This window comes from Dreissena polymorpha, chromosome 1, assembly GCF_020536995.1.
Source record: "Dreissena polymorpha isolate Duluth1 chromosome 1, UMN_Dpol_1.0, whole genome shotgun sequence".
Lineage (NCBI taxonomy): Eukaryota > Metazoa > Mollusca > Bivalvia > Myida > Dreissenidae > Dreissena > Dreissena polymorpha.
In genome coordinates, this window is record NC_068355.1 from 7,495,135 (window position 1) to 7,516,610 (window position 21,476).

Below are 21,476 nucleotides of genomic sequence, written 5' to 3' on the forward strand. Positions count from 1 at the left end.
GACCTTTGATGGTACCAACCAATATTCAAATTGTCTCTGGAGACTGTATTCATTATCGACAGATGCACATTTTATGAACCTATTGCTTGCTCTTAATCTTTGGTCAGGTTAAGATTAACCATAGAACCATATATGCTAATAAATCTTCTATTATTCATAATGATATAAACTATGTTTTGGTTATCAATACTGAATTCATAAGAATCATCCAGGAAACTGTTTTGTATATCTACACTTTCATTCTTAAAGGAACTAAGCTTAATAGTAATGATTCAACTGCTTCTTTGAGGATATGAACTTGTTGCTTTCCGATAAGAACGATATAAACCGACCAAATCCAACGATATAACAAATACACATATCTTTTATCTTTGTTTTCAGTATTTAAGGAGAATCAATGATCAAATACACGTGTTCATGTATGTACAACAACAGGTTTAACTCCAATATTTGAACAGTCGACTCAACGTTTTAAATTCTTGGGATGCCACCCTGTCCGCGAGCTCCTCGAGCTTGTCAGGAAAGGTGGCAGGGCGTACTTGGAAAGGTCCGCCTGCTTCAGCTTGATCTGCAGGTTCGCGTTCTCGTTCTGGGTTTTCTGCAGGTGCTCTTCGAGGCTCAACTTCTCGCGTTTGATATTCTCGTTTTCCCGGACCCGGTCCTCCAGTTTCCGCTGGAGGTCTTGTCGCTCGCGTTCCTTCGCCTCTAGGAGTGTTGCCTGCCGGTCTATCTGTTGCCGGATGTCCTCAGTCTCGTGGGTGTGCTTCTCTTGCAGGATTCTGTGTATAAAACAAGACTTTATAATATACCAAAAACATTGGATAATAAATGTATTAATAAGTGATGTTATTTAAAGCTATTCAGTTTTGACACTACCACAGTCACACAAAGTTACAGGGTGTGTACGTTTATGGTATGTTTGATGAAATAATTACAGGAATGAAAGCATGTCAGTATAACATAGACATATTGAATCAAACTTGAATGACCGAGGAATGATAAACACAACTTTAATCCATTTATGCCTAGTGGACTCTCCCATTCTTCTAAATTGGATCAATTTATTTCCAAAATTAAGGATGTCTAGTATGTTTATTTCTATATTAAGAATATTTCTTACAGAAATTCCTTTAAGCAAACAGCGCAGACCCTGATGAGTTGCGGCGTCTCATCTGGGTCTACGCTGTTTGCCAAGGCCTTTTTTCAAGACGCTAGGAATAAAAGTGTGATGTTTTTTTCCACAGCGTTTCAATAGATAATAAAATATACATAAGTGTATGCACTAACATGTACCCTTCTTAATAGAGAAAAAGTTACTTATGGAAAATAAAACAAACATAACCATGTCAAACGTACCTGCTCTGCTGCTCCATGTCTAACATACCAGATCTGCTGCTCCATGTCTAACATACCAGATATGCTGCTCCAGGTCTAACATACCTGATATGCTGCTCTAGGTCTAACATACCTGATATGCTGCTCCATGTCTAACATACCAGATATGCTGCTCCGTGTCTAACGTACCTGATATGCTGCTCCATGTCTAACATACCAGATATGTTTCTCCATGTCTAACATACCAGATATGCTGCTCCAGGTCTAACATACCTGATATGCTGCTCCATGTTTAACATACCAGATATGCTGCTCCATGTCTAACGTACCAGATATGCTGCTCTAGGTCTAACTTACCCGATATGCTGCTCTAGGTCTAACATACCTGATATGCTGCTCCAGGTCTAACATACCTGATATGCTGCTCTAGGTCTAACATATCTGATATGCTGCTCTAGGTCTAACATACCTGATATGCTGCTCTAGGTCTAACATACCAGATATGCTGCTCCATGTCTAACATACCAGGTATGCTGCTCCATGTCTAACATACCAGATATGCTGCTCTAGGTCTAACATACCTGATATGCTGCTCCAGGTCTAACATACCTGATATGCTGCTCCATGTCTAACATACCAGATATGCTGCTCCAGGTCTAACGTACCAGATATGCTGCTCTAGGTCTAACATACCCGATATGCTGCTCTAGGTCTAACATACCTGATATGCTGCTCCAGGTCTAACATACCTGATATGCTGCTCCAGGTCTAACATACCTGATATGCTGCTCTAGGTCTAACATACCTGATATGCTGCTCTAGGTCTAACATACCTGATGCTGCTCTAGGTCTAACATACCAGATATGCTGCTCCATGTCTAACATACCAGATATGCTTCTCCGTGTCTACCGTACCTGAAATGCTGCTCCAGGTCTAACATACCAGATATGCTGCTCAATGTCTAACATACTAGATATGCTGCACCATGTCTAACATACCAGATATGTTGCTCTGTGTCTAACGTACCTGATATGCTGCTCCAGGTCTAACATACCTGATATACTGCTCCATGTCTTACATACCAGATATGCTGCTCCAGGTCTAACATACCTGATATGCTGCTCCAGGTCAAACATACCAGATATGCTGCTCCAATAGCATACCTGATATGCTGCTCCATGTCTAACATACCAGATATGCTGCTCCATGTCTAACATACCTGATATACTGCTCCAGATCTAACATACCTGATATGCTGCTCTATGTCTAACATACCTGATATGCTGCTCTAGGTCTAACATACCTGATATGCTGCTCCATGTCTAACATACCTGATATGCTGCTCCATGTCTAACATACCAGATATGCTGCTCTAGGTCTAACATACCTGATATGCTGCTCCATGTCTAACATACCAGATATGCTGCTCCAGGTCTAACATACCAGATATGCTGCTCTAGGTCTAACATACCAGATATGCTGCTCCATGTCTAACATACCTGATATGCTGCTCTAGGTCTAACATACCAGATATGCTGCTCTAGGTCTAACATACCAGATATGCTGCTTCCATGTCTAACATACCAGATATGTTGCTCTAGGTCTAACATACCAGATATGCTGCTCCATGTCTAACATACCTGATATGCTGCTCCATGTCTAACATACCAGATATGCTGCTCCATGTCTAACATACCTGATATGCTGCTCTAGGTCTAACATAACAGATATGCTGCTCCATGTCTAACATACCTGATATGCTGCTCCATGTTTAACATACCAGATATGCTGCTCCATGTCTAACATACCAGATATGCTGCTCCTAGTCTAACTAACCTGATATGCTGCTCCAGGTCTAACATACCTGATATGCTGCCCTAGGTCTAACATACCTGATATGCTGCTCCAGGTCTAACATACCTGATATGCTGCTCTAGGTCTAACATACCTGATATGCTGCTCCATGTCTAACATACCTGATATGCTGCTCCAGGTCAAACATACCAGATATGCTGCTCCAGGTCTAACATACCAGATATGCTGCTCTAGGTCTAACATACCAGATATGCTGCTCCTTGTCTAACATACCTGATATGCTGCTCCATGTCTAACATACCAGATATGCTGCTCCATGTCTAACGTACCTGATATGCTGCTCCATGTCTAACATACCAGAAATGTTGCTCTAGGTCTAACATACCAGATATGCTGCTCCATGTCTAACATACCTGATATGCTGCTCCATGTCTAACATACCAGATATGCTGCTCCATGTCTAACATACCTGATATGCTGCTCTAGGTCTAACATAACAGATATGCTGCTCCATGTCTAACATACCTGATATGCTGCTCCATGTCTAACATACCAAATATGCTGCTCCATGTCTAACATACCAGATATGCTGCTCCTAGTCTAACTAACCTGATATGCTGCTCCAGGTCTAACATACCTGATATGCTGCCCTAGGTCTAACATACCTGATATGCTGCTCCAGGTCTAACATACCTGATATGCTGCTCTAGGTCTAACATACCTGATATGCTGCTCCATGTCTAACATACCTGATATGCTGCTCCATGTCTAACATACCAGATATGCTGCTCCATGTCTAACATACCTGATATGCTGCTCCATGTCTAACATACCAGATATGCTGCTCCATGTCTAACGTACCTGATATGCTGCTCCATGTCTAACATACCTGATATGCTGCTCCATGTGTAATATACCAGATATGCTGCTCCATGTCTAACATACCAGATATGCTGCTCTAGGTCTAACATACCTGATATGCTGCTCCATGTCTAACATACCTTATATGCTGCTCTAGGTCTATACCAGATATGCTGCTCCATGTTTAACATACCAGATAGGCTGCTCCGTGTCTAACGTACCTGATATGCTGCTCCATGTCTAACATACCAGATATGCTGCTCCATATCTAAAATACCTGATATGCTGCTCCATGTCTAACATACCAGATATGCTGCTCCATGTCTAACGTACCTGATATGCTGCTCCATGTCTAACATACCTGATATGCTGCTCCATGTCTGACATACCAGATATGCTGCTCCATGTCTAACATACCAGATATGCTGCTCTAGGTCTAACATACCTGATATGCTGCTCCATGTCTAACATACCTGATATGCTGCTCCGTGTCTAACGTACCAGATATGCTGCTCTAGGTCTAACATACCAGATATGCTGCTCCAGGTCTAATATACCAGATATGCTGCTCCATGTCTAACATACCTGATATGCTGCTCCATGTCTAACATACCAGATATGCTGCTCCATGTCTAACATACCTGATATGCTGCTCCAGGGACCGTATCTTCACCTCCAGGTTGCGCTTGTCCTTTGTGAGCAGCTGCACTTCCTTCTCCAAGGCGACCTTGTCGCGCGTCAGCGCCTTCAGGCGTCCGTGGCGCTCCTCATGCTCCTCCTTCAGCCGCTCGAGGGCGCCCTGCAGCCGCCTGTACTCGGCATCTTTCGTCTGCAGCGAGGCCTCCAATTCCTCCTTCTCCGTCTGCTTCTGACGAATCTGAAATGCAGTGTAACACATTTCATGGGCATTGTCAGGAAATTCTATTGCAAGAGCTCTAGCATTTCATATGCCGTCTGCTTCTGACGAAAAGGTAAAAATCACATCGGGGATTCAAAGACTTTCCGTGACGAGACACGCTTATTCTGAGAAATCTAAATAATGCATACGTTTATTACATGAAAATAAAATGTATCAGTAGAGGCTTAAAATCCTGTTCGATGAATGAGAGGATATTTCTTTACCGTCTGCTTACGACATCTTCCGATACTGGCATACCTGTAATTAGGTTAACATTCAGTCTTTCAGAACGACAATTACAATCTATACGTTTCGAAAAAATGTAATCATTCGGAATTATTCGGCTGGTATCACATCTTGTTTTTCTTAAGTTTCTGTGTCAAAATTTCTTATGCTACTTTCTTATGATACCAATAAAATACATCTTAGGAGTTCGATACATTTGGAGAAAAGTTGTGGAGACGCCGCAGCTTACATGATTGGATCATCGATTCTCATTAACAAGAACATTATACCAAGCTCTATAGTGAACATCAAGGGATACTAAAACAGTACAGCGGGGAATGGGTGCGGACATCTTTATGACCCACTCTGTTAACATTAGTAGATCAATTTCATTTTTATCCACATCTGTTTTATCTATTTTAGTTGTCAATGTTTTCCTAAATACGATAACACCTAATGTGTGTGTATTGACGTTTGATAAATCTAAACTGTCACATAAAGTATTACTAGACATTAACAACAATTTATATTAAATAAAAAACATAAATCATTGACAAATGTTGAATAAATGTTTGATTATAAGTGCATAGGTGGAAATAGCATAATTAAGTCGCATAAAATTGACATCCGACGAATTTTCACAAAAAGGTCACGCTGTCCTTTTTAAGCATCCCCTCGCCACTTTAAGTCTAGTTTAACCCATTTATGCCTAGTGGACTCTATCATCCTTCTAGATTGGATAAATGTATTTCCAAAATTAGGGATGTCTAGTATATTTATTTCTATTGTCTAGTATATTTATTTCTATATCTTGAATATTTCTTACAGAAAATCCTTTAAGCAAACAGCGCAGAACCTGATGTGGCGTCTCATCTGGGTCTACGCTGTTTGACAAGGCCTTTTTTTCTATACGCTAAATGGGTTAATTACTAAATAATACAATGCAAAACATTTGATTACATACACGAGCTGTAGTAACAGTAATCGTTTTTCTTTCGCGTGTTCTGCAATATATATTTTACCTCGTTCTCTAAGTGCCCAGTCTTGGTTTTCAGCTGACCTTCTAAATCTCTATTTTTCTCCCCCATTTTTTTAACTTCGGCTTGCTTTGAGTCGATCTAAAATGTACGATATCAATCTTATACTCAGTTTATAATTTTACCATAATTGTGCTTCCAACAAATTTAATTTAAGCGACTGTTAAATGGCTGATTGTGGCTGTGTATCAAACAATGTATCGTTTCTTTAGTGCGATGACTTTTTTTTTTAAATCTTTACAGTGACCATGTCTGTTCATTCATGCGTTTGATTGCTTTTTCAGGCACGTAAATAAAATCTCGGGTATTTGATTGGCACATAATTGTCGTTAGTAGTTTTTTGCGCTTATTGGTTTAATCAGGCGCCCAACGGTTATTGTGATCTATTTTTAGTCAGTTCATGCGATTATCTCCTGTTTCATGCGCTTAACTATTGATCCATGAGCTCATATGTTCTTTCATGCTTTTATGTGTTGTTTCATGCGCTTATCTATTATTGTCTAAATATATTTCCTGCTGTTTCTGGAACTAACTTTCGCCACTTACTGTTGTTGTTATTTCAGACGCATACCTGTTATTTCTTTTAAAGACGCTTACCTGTTGTTTCAGACGCTTACCTGTTTTTTTCAGACGCTTACCTGTTTTTCAGACGCTTCGCGGTCTCTGTGAAGCTGTCAAGCTCCGCCTTAATGTGGTTGCGATCAGAAGGTTACCTGTTGTTTCAGATGCATACCTGTTTTTTTTCCAGACGCTTCGCGGTTTCCGTGAAGCTGTCAAGCTTCGACTTAATGTGGTTGCGATCAGAAGCTTACCTGTTGTTTCATATGCTTACCTGTTGTTTCAGACGCTTCGCGGTTTCCGTGAAGCTGTCAAGCTCCACCTTAATGTGGTTGCGATCAGAAGGTTACCTGTTGTTTCAGATGCTTACCTGTTGTTTCAGACGCTTCGCGGTTGCCGTGAAGCTGTCAAGCTTCGCCTTAATGTGGTTGCGATCAGAAGCTTACCTGTGTTTCAGATGCTTGCCTGTTGTTTCAGACGCTGCGCGATTTCCATGAAGCTGTGAAGCTTCGCCTTAATGTGGTTGCGATCAGAAGGTTACCTGTTGTTTCAGATGCTTACCTGTTGTTTCAGACGCTGCGCGGTTTCCGTGAAGCTGTCAAGCTTCGCCTTAATGTGGTTGCGATCAGAGGCTTACCTGTTGTTTAAGATGCTTACCTGTTGTTTCAGACGCTTCGCGGTTTCCGTGAAGCTCTCAAGCTCCGCCTTAATGTGGTTGCGATCCTCCTTAGCCTTAGCCAGGTCCTCTTGCAGCTCCACGTGCTTGTGCTGAGAAGTATATATATTAAAGTAAACAAATTAACTGACCGATGAATTGAGTAAAAAGTGATAAAATCCCTTGAAAAAAGGATTTCGACAATTCTAAACCAAAATACGTAGGGCGACTGAAAGATCTCCGCATTGTTTCCTCTCTTTGCCTTCGCGTTCGATGATTGACGCAATGCCGCATCATCAACTTTATACATCGTTTGCGACTGTTTCATTCAAAACTTTCACTGAAAGTGATGCTTCACGCGATAAACTCATTAGTTTCCCTACAATCATTTGTAATTTAGTCGTTGCTCTTTATACAAATAAAAAACTACGTCCCTGGGTGGGCTCGAACCACCAACCTTTCGGTTAACAGCCGAACGCGCTAACCAATTGCGCCACAGAGACGGCGTACATTTAGGATTTATATGTAAATATGAATGATGGTTTTAACGTGTCGTATGTCACTGCCCATCGTTATACCGGTCATGTGACCAGATAATGTGACAAATTGACAGCTATCTGATACAAATGATAACGGCGAGATAAACTGTAAACTTTAATTAATGAATTAAAATGTTAAGTTTTATGTCTAGAACAATAACAGTTGTCTTGATACAATCAAACTCGGAACATATCTTGCCGGCCATTATGTTATTTCTGAATCAATAAAAATAAGTCATGACACCGTTCCAACCCCTTAGATACCTGTAGCAGTTTGAGTTCGAGTCTGTCCTGGGCGCGGTCCTTCTCGATGTTGGCACGCAACTGACGCAGCTCCCCCGTGATCTCCTCCTTCATTCTATGGACAAGAGCGCGAGAGATGGACAAGAGCGCGAGAGATTTGTATTCGATAATAATGTATATATGTTGCTCTAATAATGTAGTATACAGAGTTTATTTAAACCAAAAACCATTTTTTTTTAATTAATTAAACTTAAGCTAATTATCTTAGTTATAATGTTTAGCTTGTAATGTTAACCTGTTTTAAAGGAAATTTTTCTTAGCGAAAATTCAGTGAATGCTGAAAGTGTTGTCCCTGCTCAGTCTGAGCCGGCTGCGCAGGCTAGTCCTGCACGACACTTAACGCATATGCGTTAAGCCCGCTTCTATCAGAGCGATGCTCATTTGCATGCTATTCTCCTATTGTCCCAATTGATGCCACGGTTCAAATCCTGGCTTTTACCCATTTATGCCTAGCATGATGCGGCGTCTCATCTGGGTCTGCGCTGTTTGCTTTAAGGAATTTCTGTAAGAAATACTCTAAATATAGAAATAAATATACTAGACATCCCTAATTTTGGAAATATATTGACCCAATTTAGAGGGATGGGAGAGTTCACTAGGCATAAATGGGTTAATCCCTTGCCCCTCGCTGTGATCAGATCTTATATTTTAGGTCTATCGCGTTAAGTTACATATTTATAGTGTAGGTGCTTTTAACAAAAGCGTTTGTTCAAGATCAGTTGATTCCCGTGTGCGGTACCTGATGAGGTCCTCCTGCTTGACGGTGCTGTCGAGAGTCGTCTCCCTTTCCTCGGTGATCGCCCCTGCGGCGCCGTTCCTCGGGTCCGGTATGGATACCGCGCCAGATAGGGCCTGATATGGAAACACACAGGAATTGATTAGATGTATGTGTGTTGTTTGTTTGTGTGCATTGGGACAGAGTTCTATAGAAGAGTATAAGTGTCTCAATAGTGTAAAGCTTATTTAATAAGGTTAAGCGTCATCGCAAAAACGTGCTAAACATGTGTATGTCGGCATTTTAAAGGGGCCTTTTCACGTTTTGGAAAATTGACAAAATTGTAAGAAAAATGTTTAAGATTCGCAAATTTTCGTTGTTGTTATGATATTTGTGAGGAAACGGTAATACTGAACAGTTACCATGCTCTAAAATATCCATTTAACGCATATTTTGGAAGATTTGAAAACTTAAAATTATAAAGCGTTGCAACGCGAAACGATTAAATAATTTGGAGAGTTCTGTTGTTGTCGTTTTTTTTTGGGATACTACCGGGATTGCTTATAAACAGTATAAAATACAACACTCATTGTATGAGCTCGAATGGCCAAGTGGTCTAAGCGGTATAGCCTTTTACTCCAGAGGTCAGTGGTTCGAGTCCAGTTTAGGGTCACTTCTTTTTATTTCTTTAATTTTATTCTTGTTTATTTTACTGGAGCTTTTTATCAATATAAAGCTTTTAATGACAAACTTCAATACCTGCTTAAATGTGTGAAAAGGTCCCTTTAAAAGCATGTGTTAAAGTATTGCGGATACCCATAAAACAGAAAGGAATCGTTGAAAATAAGTGGAACAAGTGTGTCTTTTTACAGTATAAACTGATGAAGATCTGGCATTGATTATCTACGGACGATAACAGTTATGGAATAAACGCTTTAAAGAAAATTAAATCATATTATAAAATCAGTACCTATGACGATAATGAAAACAACAACATGTGTAGTCCTCTTTAAAAGTAAATCATGTGCGAAAGTTTAACCCATGTATGCATAGCGTCTAGAAAAAAGGCCTTTGCAAACAGCGTAGACCCAGATGAGACGCCGGATGATGAGGCGTCTCATCAGGGTCTGCGCTGTTTGCTTAATAGAATTTCTGTAAGAAATATTCTAAATATAGAAATAAATATACTAGACATCCCTAATTTTGGAAATAAATTGATCCAATTTAGAGGGATGGGAGAGTCCACTAGGCTTAAATGGGTTAATACAATACTAGAAGTATTTCAAGACTATCAGATTTCCTTCGCCCATCGTGCGCAAGATATGGCACCATGTGTCACGCATTAACAAATACAACTGTCAGTGTTCAATGAACAGTTGACTGATTGATCAATCGATCAGTTGTGTACGTATTACATGCCAATCTATTTTGATCATATCTAGGCCAACATTATTTGTAAGTAAACATGTCATGATTTTTTAACGTGGAGAAATGATTAAACACAATTAAAAAACATTTTCAAAGAAGTATTCTGAAGATTATTTATTTCAAGTCGATTTATCAGTAGACGTATGTATATATGTATTTCTAGTCGTACCCTAGTGTAACCATGTACTCCCTCTTTGATCAGCGAATTGCCATACATTCAGTTTGCTGTCGAACATAGTATCCATTTATACATTTATAATTAAGCCATTTTCATGTTTAGGCAAAATTTTGAATACGTGTATATTTCCTTATACGAATGTTTACCAATAGATGACCAGTGTGTTTTACATCTTATAATAACGGTTTCATAAACACTAGATAAATTGACAATAAATGGTGTTCCTCTGTTAGTAATTAGTTATATTATTTCAAATGTACATATAAACAGTTGTAATATAACTGAAAATGTCAGAAAGAATCACAGACACGCACGAACGAAACAATTATCATTTTAGTTGTATTCCTGTGCCAAATTTCCACTGATTATACAAGTATTGGCGATGTTTGACACATGGTCGCTTGTAAGTATCTTACGATAAATCCAACCAAATGCCATTCAAACCCCAAACCCCTTTCAGTTTATGTTCACCCTGATCCTACCTGTCGGGGATATATGACGCCCGGCCCCCAATTTAACCCATTTATGCCTATTGTCTAGAAAAAAGGCATGATGCGGCGTCACATCAGGGTATGCGCTGTTTGCTTAAAGGAATTTCTGTAAGAAATATTCAAAATATAGAAATAAATATACTAGACATCCCTAATTTTGGAAATAAATTGATCCAATTTAGAGGGATGGGAGAGTCCACTAGGAATAAATGGGTTAATGCTGATCATATTTTAACTACGCATGTCTGAGATATAGCAACAAAACCGACACTTTCAGTTGATGTTTCTGAGATATAGCAACGAAACCGACACTTTCAGTTGATGTTCCTTTTACTGGCAAATGTCTGGGATATATTAATCCATCTGGGTCTACGCTGTTTGCAAAGGCCTTTTTTCTAGACGCTAGGCATAAATGGGTTAACCAACCTCACCAATGGCATTTGATGGTCATAGTGCTAATACCTGTCTGGAATATATTCTCCCGACTGTTGGAGGTCGACCAACCTTTCGGCTACTTACTGAACTACCTGCAATTAGAGCAAAAAAGCGTTTCATGTCAGATATGACACTTTTCGGTTATATGTGGTATTTCGAATTTTATAAACATTTGACTACGGTGCCATTCAATATTGCTATCTGACAGCGTGTATATTGTGTTGTTCCTATGCACTGCATTTGTCTGTTGGATGGAAACATAACTTGGCGTTATCTTTTACATACAATTATTGTTATTCGAAAACACCAGCTTGTAATGAATACATGTGTATGGGCCAATTCAATCAAAAAAGGTTCTCATGCCATATCCGAACGTGACCAGACCAGCTTGCGCACCCGCACTGTCTCTGATTTATCTTGACAAATATATATAATATAAAATATAAATAAATAGCGTTGTGAAATGGTTTTGCCTACAATAAAACAAGTAATTTAAGTTATAACTTGACTGATAGGAAAATAAGCACTATTTAAACGTACTTTATACATATGCAATTAAATGTATGATGACAAAACTAAAAGTGTTTGCTTAATAGATGTGTTAATGCGAACTATTTGTATACCTGATGACGAGGACGCTGGTGTGTATTCATCCGCCAGATGACCTTCCAATTGACTAGCCAGGTGACTGTAACCATGGGATTTTAGCGCTTCAATGAAGATGATGTAGTTCTCAGAGGAAGATTTAATAAGCATGTATAAAAAATCTTCGACTGTATCTGGATCGGATTTCCCGTTTCGTTTAAGTTCCATCCACTGTGCCGGTGAAAACATCCCCTTCTCTATGAGAGGGTCGATTACGTCTGCGAGTTTTAGGGATTTCTTCAAGATACCCCAGTGTTTCAAGATTTTAATCTCATCTTTCGGATTCATGACTTCTTTGATATTATCTTCCACATTTGTTCTTGAATCATGCTTTTTTTCTTCCGTCTCTTCTGTCGTTTGGTCAATCAATATCTCTAGTCGTCTGCTCGCATCAAAACGTTGGTCACTTTTGGCGGTCCGCGCTCCGTGCATTTGCTGACGTCTAAAACCTTCTGCGTTCATGTTTCAAACGGTTTAAATATTAATTCTGTTATAAATATATAACAATCTGAGCATTATGAATTTCTTGAACACAGTTTACTACGAACTCGCACTAAACATTTGTAAAGGTTGACTCATGGGGTAGTTAAATGTTGTGTGGTAATGTACACCTTAGCGCTTTTGTTTAAGGGGAATTCTTTATATTTTGGCAGTTTTTCAATATCTTGTCAAATAAATTCACATAATCATTCACACCTTTCGCCTTCTTGTGGCAGATTGATTGCAGACAAGAAAATCATTCAATGATATCGTGTTTCATTTACGGCCGTTAAAAAAAACACACACTATTTTAGCATTTAAATACATGTAATGTATTGAGTTTTTTAAGGTTGCTGTGAATTTGGACATACATTAAATTGCTACATACATATACTTTGCCCAAAGATCCATGTAAATAGTATAGTATTATCAGTATTAAACTATTAAAAATGGTGCACAGTTTATATATGTGGCGTGTTCCGAGACTTTTGGTGCTAATTCGACAAGCGTCATAATGAGAAAACTCATTCGAAATGACGACGCTATACTTGCGCTTAATTTTGTATAAATTGCTTAAAGTTATAGAAAATAATAGGTTGGTGACGTGGATGGAGAATAGTTATCTGGCAAGTCGGAGGAATTTATCGGGCGAGCCGAAGAAAAAAGAAGTCCGTCACCGGAGAGCGACTGACGGATATTCGAGGTCACGTGGTCAACTAGCCTAATAACTTTTGGGTTATTAGGTTACCTGGTTATCTGTCTAATTTAAAGGCATGTGACAGGATAAAAATATATAACATATAACTTTTTTATTAATAAAATACCAAATACATGTAAAGTTCTGTTTGTTTAAACACATATATATTGTTTTGTTTTGAGTGGATTTGATTTTTGTTGACCGAGAGTTTGTAAAAAAACATTTAAAAACGAAAAACATTGCGTTAAATAGCACTATGTGTATCCTAGAGTTTATCAAGCGTTTAAGCACTATGCTCGCTGTAACTACTGTAAACATCGTCTGCTGTACATGAACATAGCCAGTTGACATAGGATTTATGTACGAATGTTATAAATGTGACATGATAAATAGAATAATAGGTTGATAATTTATCGGATGAGCCAGATTCTCCATCCACGTCACCAACCTATTATTTTTTTATCATGTCACATTTACAACATTCGTATATAAACCGGAAATCCTATGTCAACTGGCTATGTCCTTGTACAGCATAATTATCTACCATTTTAAACGAGGACTTCCTGCCTCACAGAAGAATATATTTTTAACAAGAAAATCCTGCAAAAGCGATACGTTATCATATCATTATCTTATTTTGAACGAGCACGATAACATATTGGGAGACTTTGGTTTAAAAACTAGTAATACAATCTGCATGCATGCATTGGCTGTAAGTTTGCGATCACAGTAGATCTAACGCAGCTTAAATAGCTTTGCTCCTGGGCTATGATACTAAATAATACTAAATAATACTAAATAAGGCGAGCGATACATACATAGAGAATAACAGGCTTAGAATAATATTACGGCGAGGCTTGCCGAGCCGTGATTTTATTCGTGCCGAGCCTGATATATTACAAAACGATGGGGGCAGTAACCTGTTTTTCTGTTTATCATACCACAATTTCCTAAAAATCTGCAAAACAATCCTTTTTTAAAATTTAAAATGTACGCTGATTTTGCTGATCCGGCTTTTACACGTTGACATACATGTACCGATCGCCGTGGCCTAGTGGATAAGGCGTGCCTCTCGGGATCGGGAGGTCAAAGGTTCGAGCCCCATGGGGAGCGTTTGTTGAAGGATGGATGTTTGTCATGGGACTTGTTCCGATGTGGCCGGCTTCTGAGCCGCGAGCGTTAAACATGAATGGTTACCGACTTCTATCCGCCTTGCGCCTGGCATAGTGATGGGAGTTGGGAGGTACATGGTATACACGCAAAAGGTGTCTCATAAGCAATATTGGCTGGGGTGACACTATAATAAAAAAAGACCTTTACCTTTTACATGTAGCAACGGCGTTCGAAAAGACGACACTAATAATCGCTATTTTTTAAACATCGTATAGAGAAAAAAAGTTGTTTGCACTACGAATGGGATGAGTACATCCGCTTTAATTAGAAACGTCTTGAATTGGAGATCAGGAATGGACTGCATCGTAAAATTTAATCGAAGAACAACCTCACCGAATAGTTTGGAGACGCCATTTTGGAGATGTTTATTGACATAAGCGTATTAAATCGTTTGTTTTAATACTTGAGGATTAGCATACAGTTATCATTTGTCTTGACTTTATGTGCAACACTTGCGAGTGCAATGACTATATCGAGATTTTAGATTTATTTTCCCGTTGATGACGTCATTTAACTTCTGTAGTGCGGGCTATGGTGATTTTTTTTTTAAATTAACGATTTTGTGATTTATGACTTTAAACTAGAATAGATATGTACGTTCTTGGTATCAAATTGTTTGTTTTGTCGAACCTGATTCATGTTGATAGAAATAGTTGACATTATTGCAAACCCCACGTAACTCCAAACATTGACTGATATAAGAACTTCCTGTTGACCATGATATAAAAAATATATCAGGCAACGTTATATCAGGCAGATATCAATGCGGTAGTATGATAAAAGGCCATTATGGTCCGGTTATTAAAGGGATCTTTTCACGTTTTGGTAAATTGACAAAATTGTAAAAAGTTGTTTCAGATTCGCAAATTTTCGTTTTAGCCATAGGCGCTCGATGTCAATGACAATGTTTTTCTTTAATTTATTGATTTTTGTTAGTTACCCGTTGTTTATTATAATGCATACACATACTAAATTAATAAAAATCTTCCGACAAAACGTCTTCTTATAAACAGATTGTTCGACTATGTATGTATAGATATCTTTGTACATAGTCGAACTATCTTTTTTTTAAGATGACGTTTTGTCGGAAGATTTTTATTAATTTAGTATTTGCATGCATTTTAATAAACTGTCACGTAATCGTTCATAGTTCATGGTCGACACATAGTTACTAGAAATGTTCATTAGTCTTAAATTACTGGTGTGTAGCCTATCATTCAATATCTCGTCATGCGCGTATTGCCATGATGACGAGATTTGCATTAACTACCATTTTCCCGTGTCGCGCATGGGACAAGTCCGTCCCTCTCTATTAATGTTAATTTCTCTGCATAATGTGGGATAAAATATTCAACAATACCATATATCAGTTTCTAGTCCAATCTAATGTCTGACATAACTAATATTTTCAATTATACAAATACGTTGTGATTGCTACATGATAGTGTCTTTTTCCATCTGTTCACCTAAATGGTAACTGATTATTTCCCTCTAATATTTGCCCCGTGAAACTCAGTTATGAATTCCATTGGTCAGTGTTCTATGCGTGCTTAGTGCTGGTTGGCTAGATTACTAAAGATACTGAATCAATGAAGCCCTGGGAACGGGATAAACAAACCACCCAAATATTTACAAGCTTTATCAAACCTTTTGATGAGAGATTTTACTGTATAAACACTTTTGCTTGATATTGTCAATATCTATGTACATAGTCGAACTATCTTTTTTTAAGAAGACTTTTTTTTGGAAGGTTTTCATTGATTTAGTATGTGTATGCATTATAATAAACAACGGGTAACTAAAAACAAAATAAAAAATATAAAAAAAATAAATACATAAACAATTGTCATTGACATCGAGCGCCTATGTTTTCAAGCGTGTATTTTAAATAAAGCAGGGCGCAGGATCACGTGACTTTTTGGGGTTCCATCTTTTAACTTTATTTGATAAATATTATGCCGGAAAGTGGTGTTTTATTTCATATAACTTTTTTCAAAACAAGTTTTCTTAAGAATTTCAACTAGTGCATAAAAGACAGATTTTTATTCTGCGTATGGTTTTGTGAAATACATCAGAATTAATTTATTTAATAAGGATGTGTTCTTGTTCAAAAATTCCATTTTTACTGCATGTCATTGTACATGGTTGTTTCACGCAACGTAACATTTTGTCACCGATTTCATACGTTTTCAAGGATTTATTCTTACATGTTTACCTTAAGATATTGGCACAAACTTCAAGAAAAAAAACTGTCTTTTATGCACTCTAGATTTTCGCAAATGTATTTCAATAACGTGAGATATTTGCAAAAATAAAGTTCTTAACAGAGTGATTACATTCTGTTCAGCGCGTGTGAAAACCACTGAAAACGCCGTTGATTCTGCACCCTGAAGTGTCTACTACTATCGGCAGTTTCGAAGCTCAATGCGCCTGCGCAAATGTGTCACACCGATCAGTAGTTAAGCTTTTCTAGGACCACACAATCGGAACTGAATGCGCTGAATGTCCGATACAATCGATTCTTAAAATAAATTCACTGTGGGCATCGTCCTGTATTAGAAATATGTGAGTGCTCCGCTCATCCGGAACGACAATCGCACATTTCGTCCAGTGTCCAAGAATCTTCATGTGTGTCCTCGATGTTTAATATGGTATTCTAGTGGGTATGATTTATCGAAAGTGTGTTTGTTTGTTTAGTACACGCAGAATTATTTTTTTAGAAATTGCTGTGCGTCAACCTGCTTGGCGATAGATCTGATCGCAAGTGCTAAGTTTTGACTTTGTAGGCTACGCCAGATTACCGGTAAACAATCGATACATACACAGATGCTCAAGCTTGGTCCTTTAAACTCCTATATGTTAAAATAAATCTAAACTCACTCTTTATTTTCTTGATTGGGATTTCTTTAATTAACAAACAGTCTTTTTAGGTTATCACCGTTTTGAATCCACTTTTGTGTCGTAAACGTTTGGAATAACAACAAAGAATACGAGCTATGCATATACATGAAATACATATTGACCGTGCTCTGTGAAAAAGGGTTTAATGCATGTGCGTAAAGTGTCATCACGGGTTAGCATTTGCAGTCCACACAGGCTTATCAGGGACGACACTGTCCGCTTTTATGATATTTTTGTTTCAAGAAAGTCTCTTCGTAGCGAAAATCAAGAAAATCTAGACGCTAGGCATAACTGGGTTAAGTTACAGACACAGCTTGTAATCTAGACGCTAGGCATAACTGGGTTAAGTTACAGACACAGCTTGTAATATAGACGCTAGGCATAACTGGGTTAAGTTACAGACACAGCTTGTAATCTAGGATTAAGACTAGGATAATTTTAATTCAGTGAGTAAAAAAATATTTCCTTCTTTATTCAAACTTAAGCGACCTATTTGTGTAAAGTACCAATTTAGGCAACTATAACTAGAAAATACATGACGATGCATAAGAACAACCATGTTGTTGTTATTTAATTGATATGTATCATTATGTGAAAGCCATTTACATTCAAATATGAACTGAACTGACACTATTCTAATGAGCATTTAAAGGAGCATTGCATTCTTTATTGTGGAGCTGAAGATCGTGTGTGTTTTTTTACCGTGTTGTTAGTTGATCGTTAACGAATGTGAATAAATCTCGTTTGTGTGTTGTTGTGTTTGGCATTATCGTCGTTTTCAATGTTCTTGTAGCAACATTACGGTGGTAACTTTAACAAACTCGCTCTTTCCCTGGGCGATCTGCATTACTAGAACACAATGCATAACGCGTTTTGAGAAAACTGGGCTTAATGCATGTGTATAAAGTGTCGTCCCAGATTAGCCTGTGCAGTCCGCACAGGCTAATCAGGGATGACACTTTCCGCTTTCATGACTTTTTTTCGTTAAAATGAAGTCTCTTCTTAGCAAAAATCCAATGTATGCGGAAAGTGTCGTCCCTGATTAGCCTGTGTGGACTGCACAGGCTAATCTGGGACGACACTTTACGCACATACATTAAGCCCAGTTTTCTTAGAACGCGACTCATATGTTTATTCCAGTAACTGACAACTGTCCTATTTGAAGCAACGGGAGGGTGTCCGCAGACAGGGTTCAAGACTAATCACCAATCAATGTATATGGCTGGGACGAGGATCGAATCCTTATCCTCGGACATCTTTTTAATAGTTTAAAATTTAAAGAAAACTATACAATGTGCAGCAAAATACCGCGTTCGTTTTAATAATACTTAAAAAAATCAGAGGTAAAATATAACAAATATAAATCGTTCCAAACGTGCAAACAATTAAATAATTGTGGAATGTGTGTGTTTTTAGTAATGTGTCAACAAGTTGATCGCTTACATCAACTACATTATCGATGATGCCATAAAACTGTAGGGAAGGCAGAAAGTCAGGGCAGAATGCAAAATAAAATTAATTGTTCTGCTAGTATACTTTATATCAAAGTATAAAGCCTTGAGTTTGAAAAGTTTATTTAGCTATTCGGGATGCTGCATGAGAAGTTTTCATAAAAATTAATTGTAAAATACGAATTTTGGAAACGTTTTCTCTAGTTAAAATGTTTACATGATCAACTGTTAACACCGTGTTGCCGTCATATAAATGTGCATTACCGGTAACTCTTTCAGTGCTGGAACCGAATTTTGAAGGCCTTTGCAAACAGTTTTGATCCAGATGAGACGCCACAGAACGTGGCGTCTCATCAGGATCAAAACTTTTTGCTATTCTGAAAGTATTCTTTGAAAAAAAAATCGAAGAAAATGCTTATTTTAGAAATTCAGCAGACGACATTTTAGCAGACGACAAATTTCCCAGCATGCAAAGGGTTGACAGGTAGGAGAAATTAACAGACTCAGGTGAGCCTCGCCTGAAATTCATGCTTTTCCTCGTGCATCTGGGTGAGATTGATAAGAAAACTCAAGGAGGACCATACCATACCGTATTTTTACCCGCTTCGGAACAGCTATTGGTAGCGCGTACATTCCCCTGCATTTCAGCCTCACTTTTGCTTAGGCAGTTGGCGCTGGGAGATATTGTTTCAGAGTTCATAATTGTTCGGGCAGCATCAATATGGCCAGTCTTGTAGGAACCTGGGAATATTTCTCTGCCGAAAATCTCGACGGATACATGGCAGCAGCAGGTCAGTGGAAATTATAAAAATTAACCCATTTATGCATAGCGTCTAGAAAAAGGCATCATGCGGCGTCTCATCTGGTTCTACGCTGTTTGCTTAAATGAATTTCTGTAAGAAATATTCTAAATATAGAAATAAATATACTAGATATCCCTAATTTTGGAAATAAATTGATCCATTTTTGAACGATGGGAGAGTCCATTAGGCATAAATGGGTTAAGTAACCGTCGTAGATGTGTGCATTCATCATGCGTATTTCCCAGTTTTGAAACTTATAAAATATGCAAAACATGCATTAGTTTTGCATTGATAATTCGACTGACTTAGTTTTAAGAAACTATGTTTATGTCTGTATTTATTTTAATTTGAACTACTTTGCACCTGCATTATGCCCAGTTTTCTCAGAACGCGACTCCAATGTATTCATATGCACTATGCGCAGAATGTAGAATAAACTACGAGAATCAAACTATTAGCGTGTTATTCGTTGTTTTTTTAATACAAAGAAGTTTAACCCATTTATGCCTAGTGAACTCTTCCAGTCTTCTAAATTGGAACAATTTATTTTAAAAATTAGGAATGTCTAGTATATGTATTTCTATATTTAGAATATTTCTTACAGAAATTCCGTTAAGCAAACAGCGCATTATGCGGCGTCTCATCTGGGTCTACGCTGTTTGCCAAGGCCTTTTTTCTAGACCCTAGGCATAACTGGGTTGAATACAAAGAAGTTTAATTATTTATAACTATTATTTTAAGGAATTCTATTAAAAATGATTAAACTTGACTGGTTTAAATCGTACTTTTTCAAAATATATGTCACGTTATATTAAATGAAAATACTTTTGTGTGTGTTTTTTATCACAGAATAGATAAAGTCCATATAGCCAGAGACTCCTTACGGCTATTGTGACTCTTGTTGTTTTATGTGGAATTGCATATTTGTGTCTTGTTCTGATAAAACTGGGCATAATACATGTGCGTAAAGTGTCGTCCCAGATTAGCCTGTGCAGTCCGCACAGGCTAATCAGGGACGACACTTTCCGCCTAAACTTGATTTTCGATAAGGAGGGACTTCCTTGAAACTAAAAATACCATTAAAGCGGAAAATGCCGTCCCTGATTAGCCTGTGCGGACTGCACAGGCTTATCTGGGACGACACTTTACGCACATGAATTAAGCCCAGTTTTCTCAGAAAAAGACACATTTATATGTGTAATCCATTTTTTTATTCTTACACAATGATGCGATATTTATAATTTAAATTATATTTTTCTTAGCTTCAATCATTACCGGGCATCGATCCGGGGAAGCTGAGTTCAATACATTGGATTTTGGCTAAGAAGAAACACAAAAACAACGTTGCTTAAGCGCGGAAAGGTTGTCCATAGCTATCTGTGCGGACTGTACTGCGACTTCACTTAACGCACATGTTTTAGGCCGTTCGCAGACCGCGTCTCGTTTTTAATTAAAAAGAACTCTGCAAAAAAATAGCCGAGGACTTAATGGTAGTAAGGGCTTTCCTCGAGTGTCCCAAAGGACATGTATGCATATGATTTTTAGTATACTTAGTGTTGTATTGTTTCAGATTAGTTAAATGTAAAGTATGTTTATCGCAAATGGCGAACGTCTGTACACGTCACATTCAGATTGTGTCCGTGTTGTTTTGTTTAAACGACGACTCACTGAATGTATGCCATTTAATATCCAGCTGCCTAAAATTGCGATTATTAAATCACTCATTCATAACTGCTAAAGTAACACAATACCTTCTCTTTTGTAGTTTTCTTCTCATTTATTGTTTTAATAGATCTACCATAATTGTTTGAATATAATTATTTTGATTTATAAGTAAAACTTAAATTTAACA

The 21,476-nt window shown here is 37.9% G+C and overlaps 1 protein-coding gene and 1 non-coding gene across 2 annotated transcripts; both read right to left on the reverse strand.

The window, feature by feature from the left end:
* Nucleotides 1-153: 153 nt before the first annotated feature.
* LOC127870024 (myosin heavy chain, skeletal muscle-like) lies at nucleotides 154-12,699 on the reverse strand. The gene is made up of 8 exons (XM_052412688.1): nucleotides 12,098-12,699; nucleotides 11,502-11,566; nucleotides 8,967-9,079; nucleotides 8,189-8,282; nucleotides 7,388-7,498; nucleotides 6,158-6,253; nucleotides 4,654-4,889; nucleotides 154-779 (listed from the first exon to the last, which is right to left on the reverse strand). The coding sequence occupies exons 1-8, from the start codon at nucleotides 12,579-12,581 to the stop codon at nucleotides 464-466; spliced, it is 1,515 nt and encodes a 504-aa protein (XP_052268648.1). The 5' UTR covers nucleotides 12,582-12,699; the 3' UTR covers nucleotides 154-463.
* Trnan-guu (transfer RNA asparagine (anticodon GUU)) lies at nucleotides 7,815-7,888 on the reverse strand. The gene has a single exon. It is a non-coding gene; the product is annotated as a tRNA-Asn (tRNA).
* Nucleotides 12,700-21,476: the final 8,777 nt, after the last annotated feature.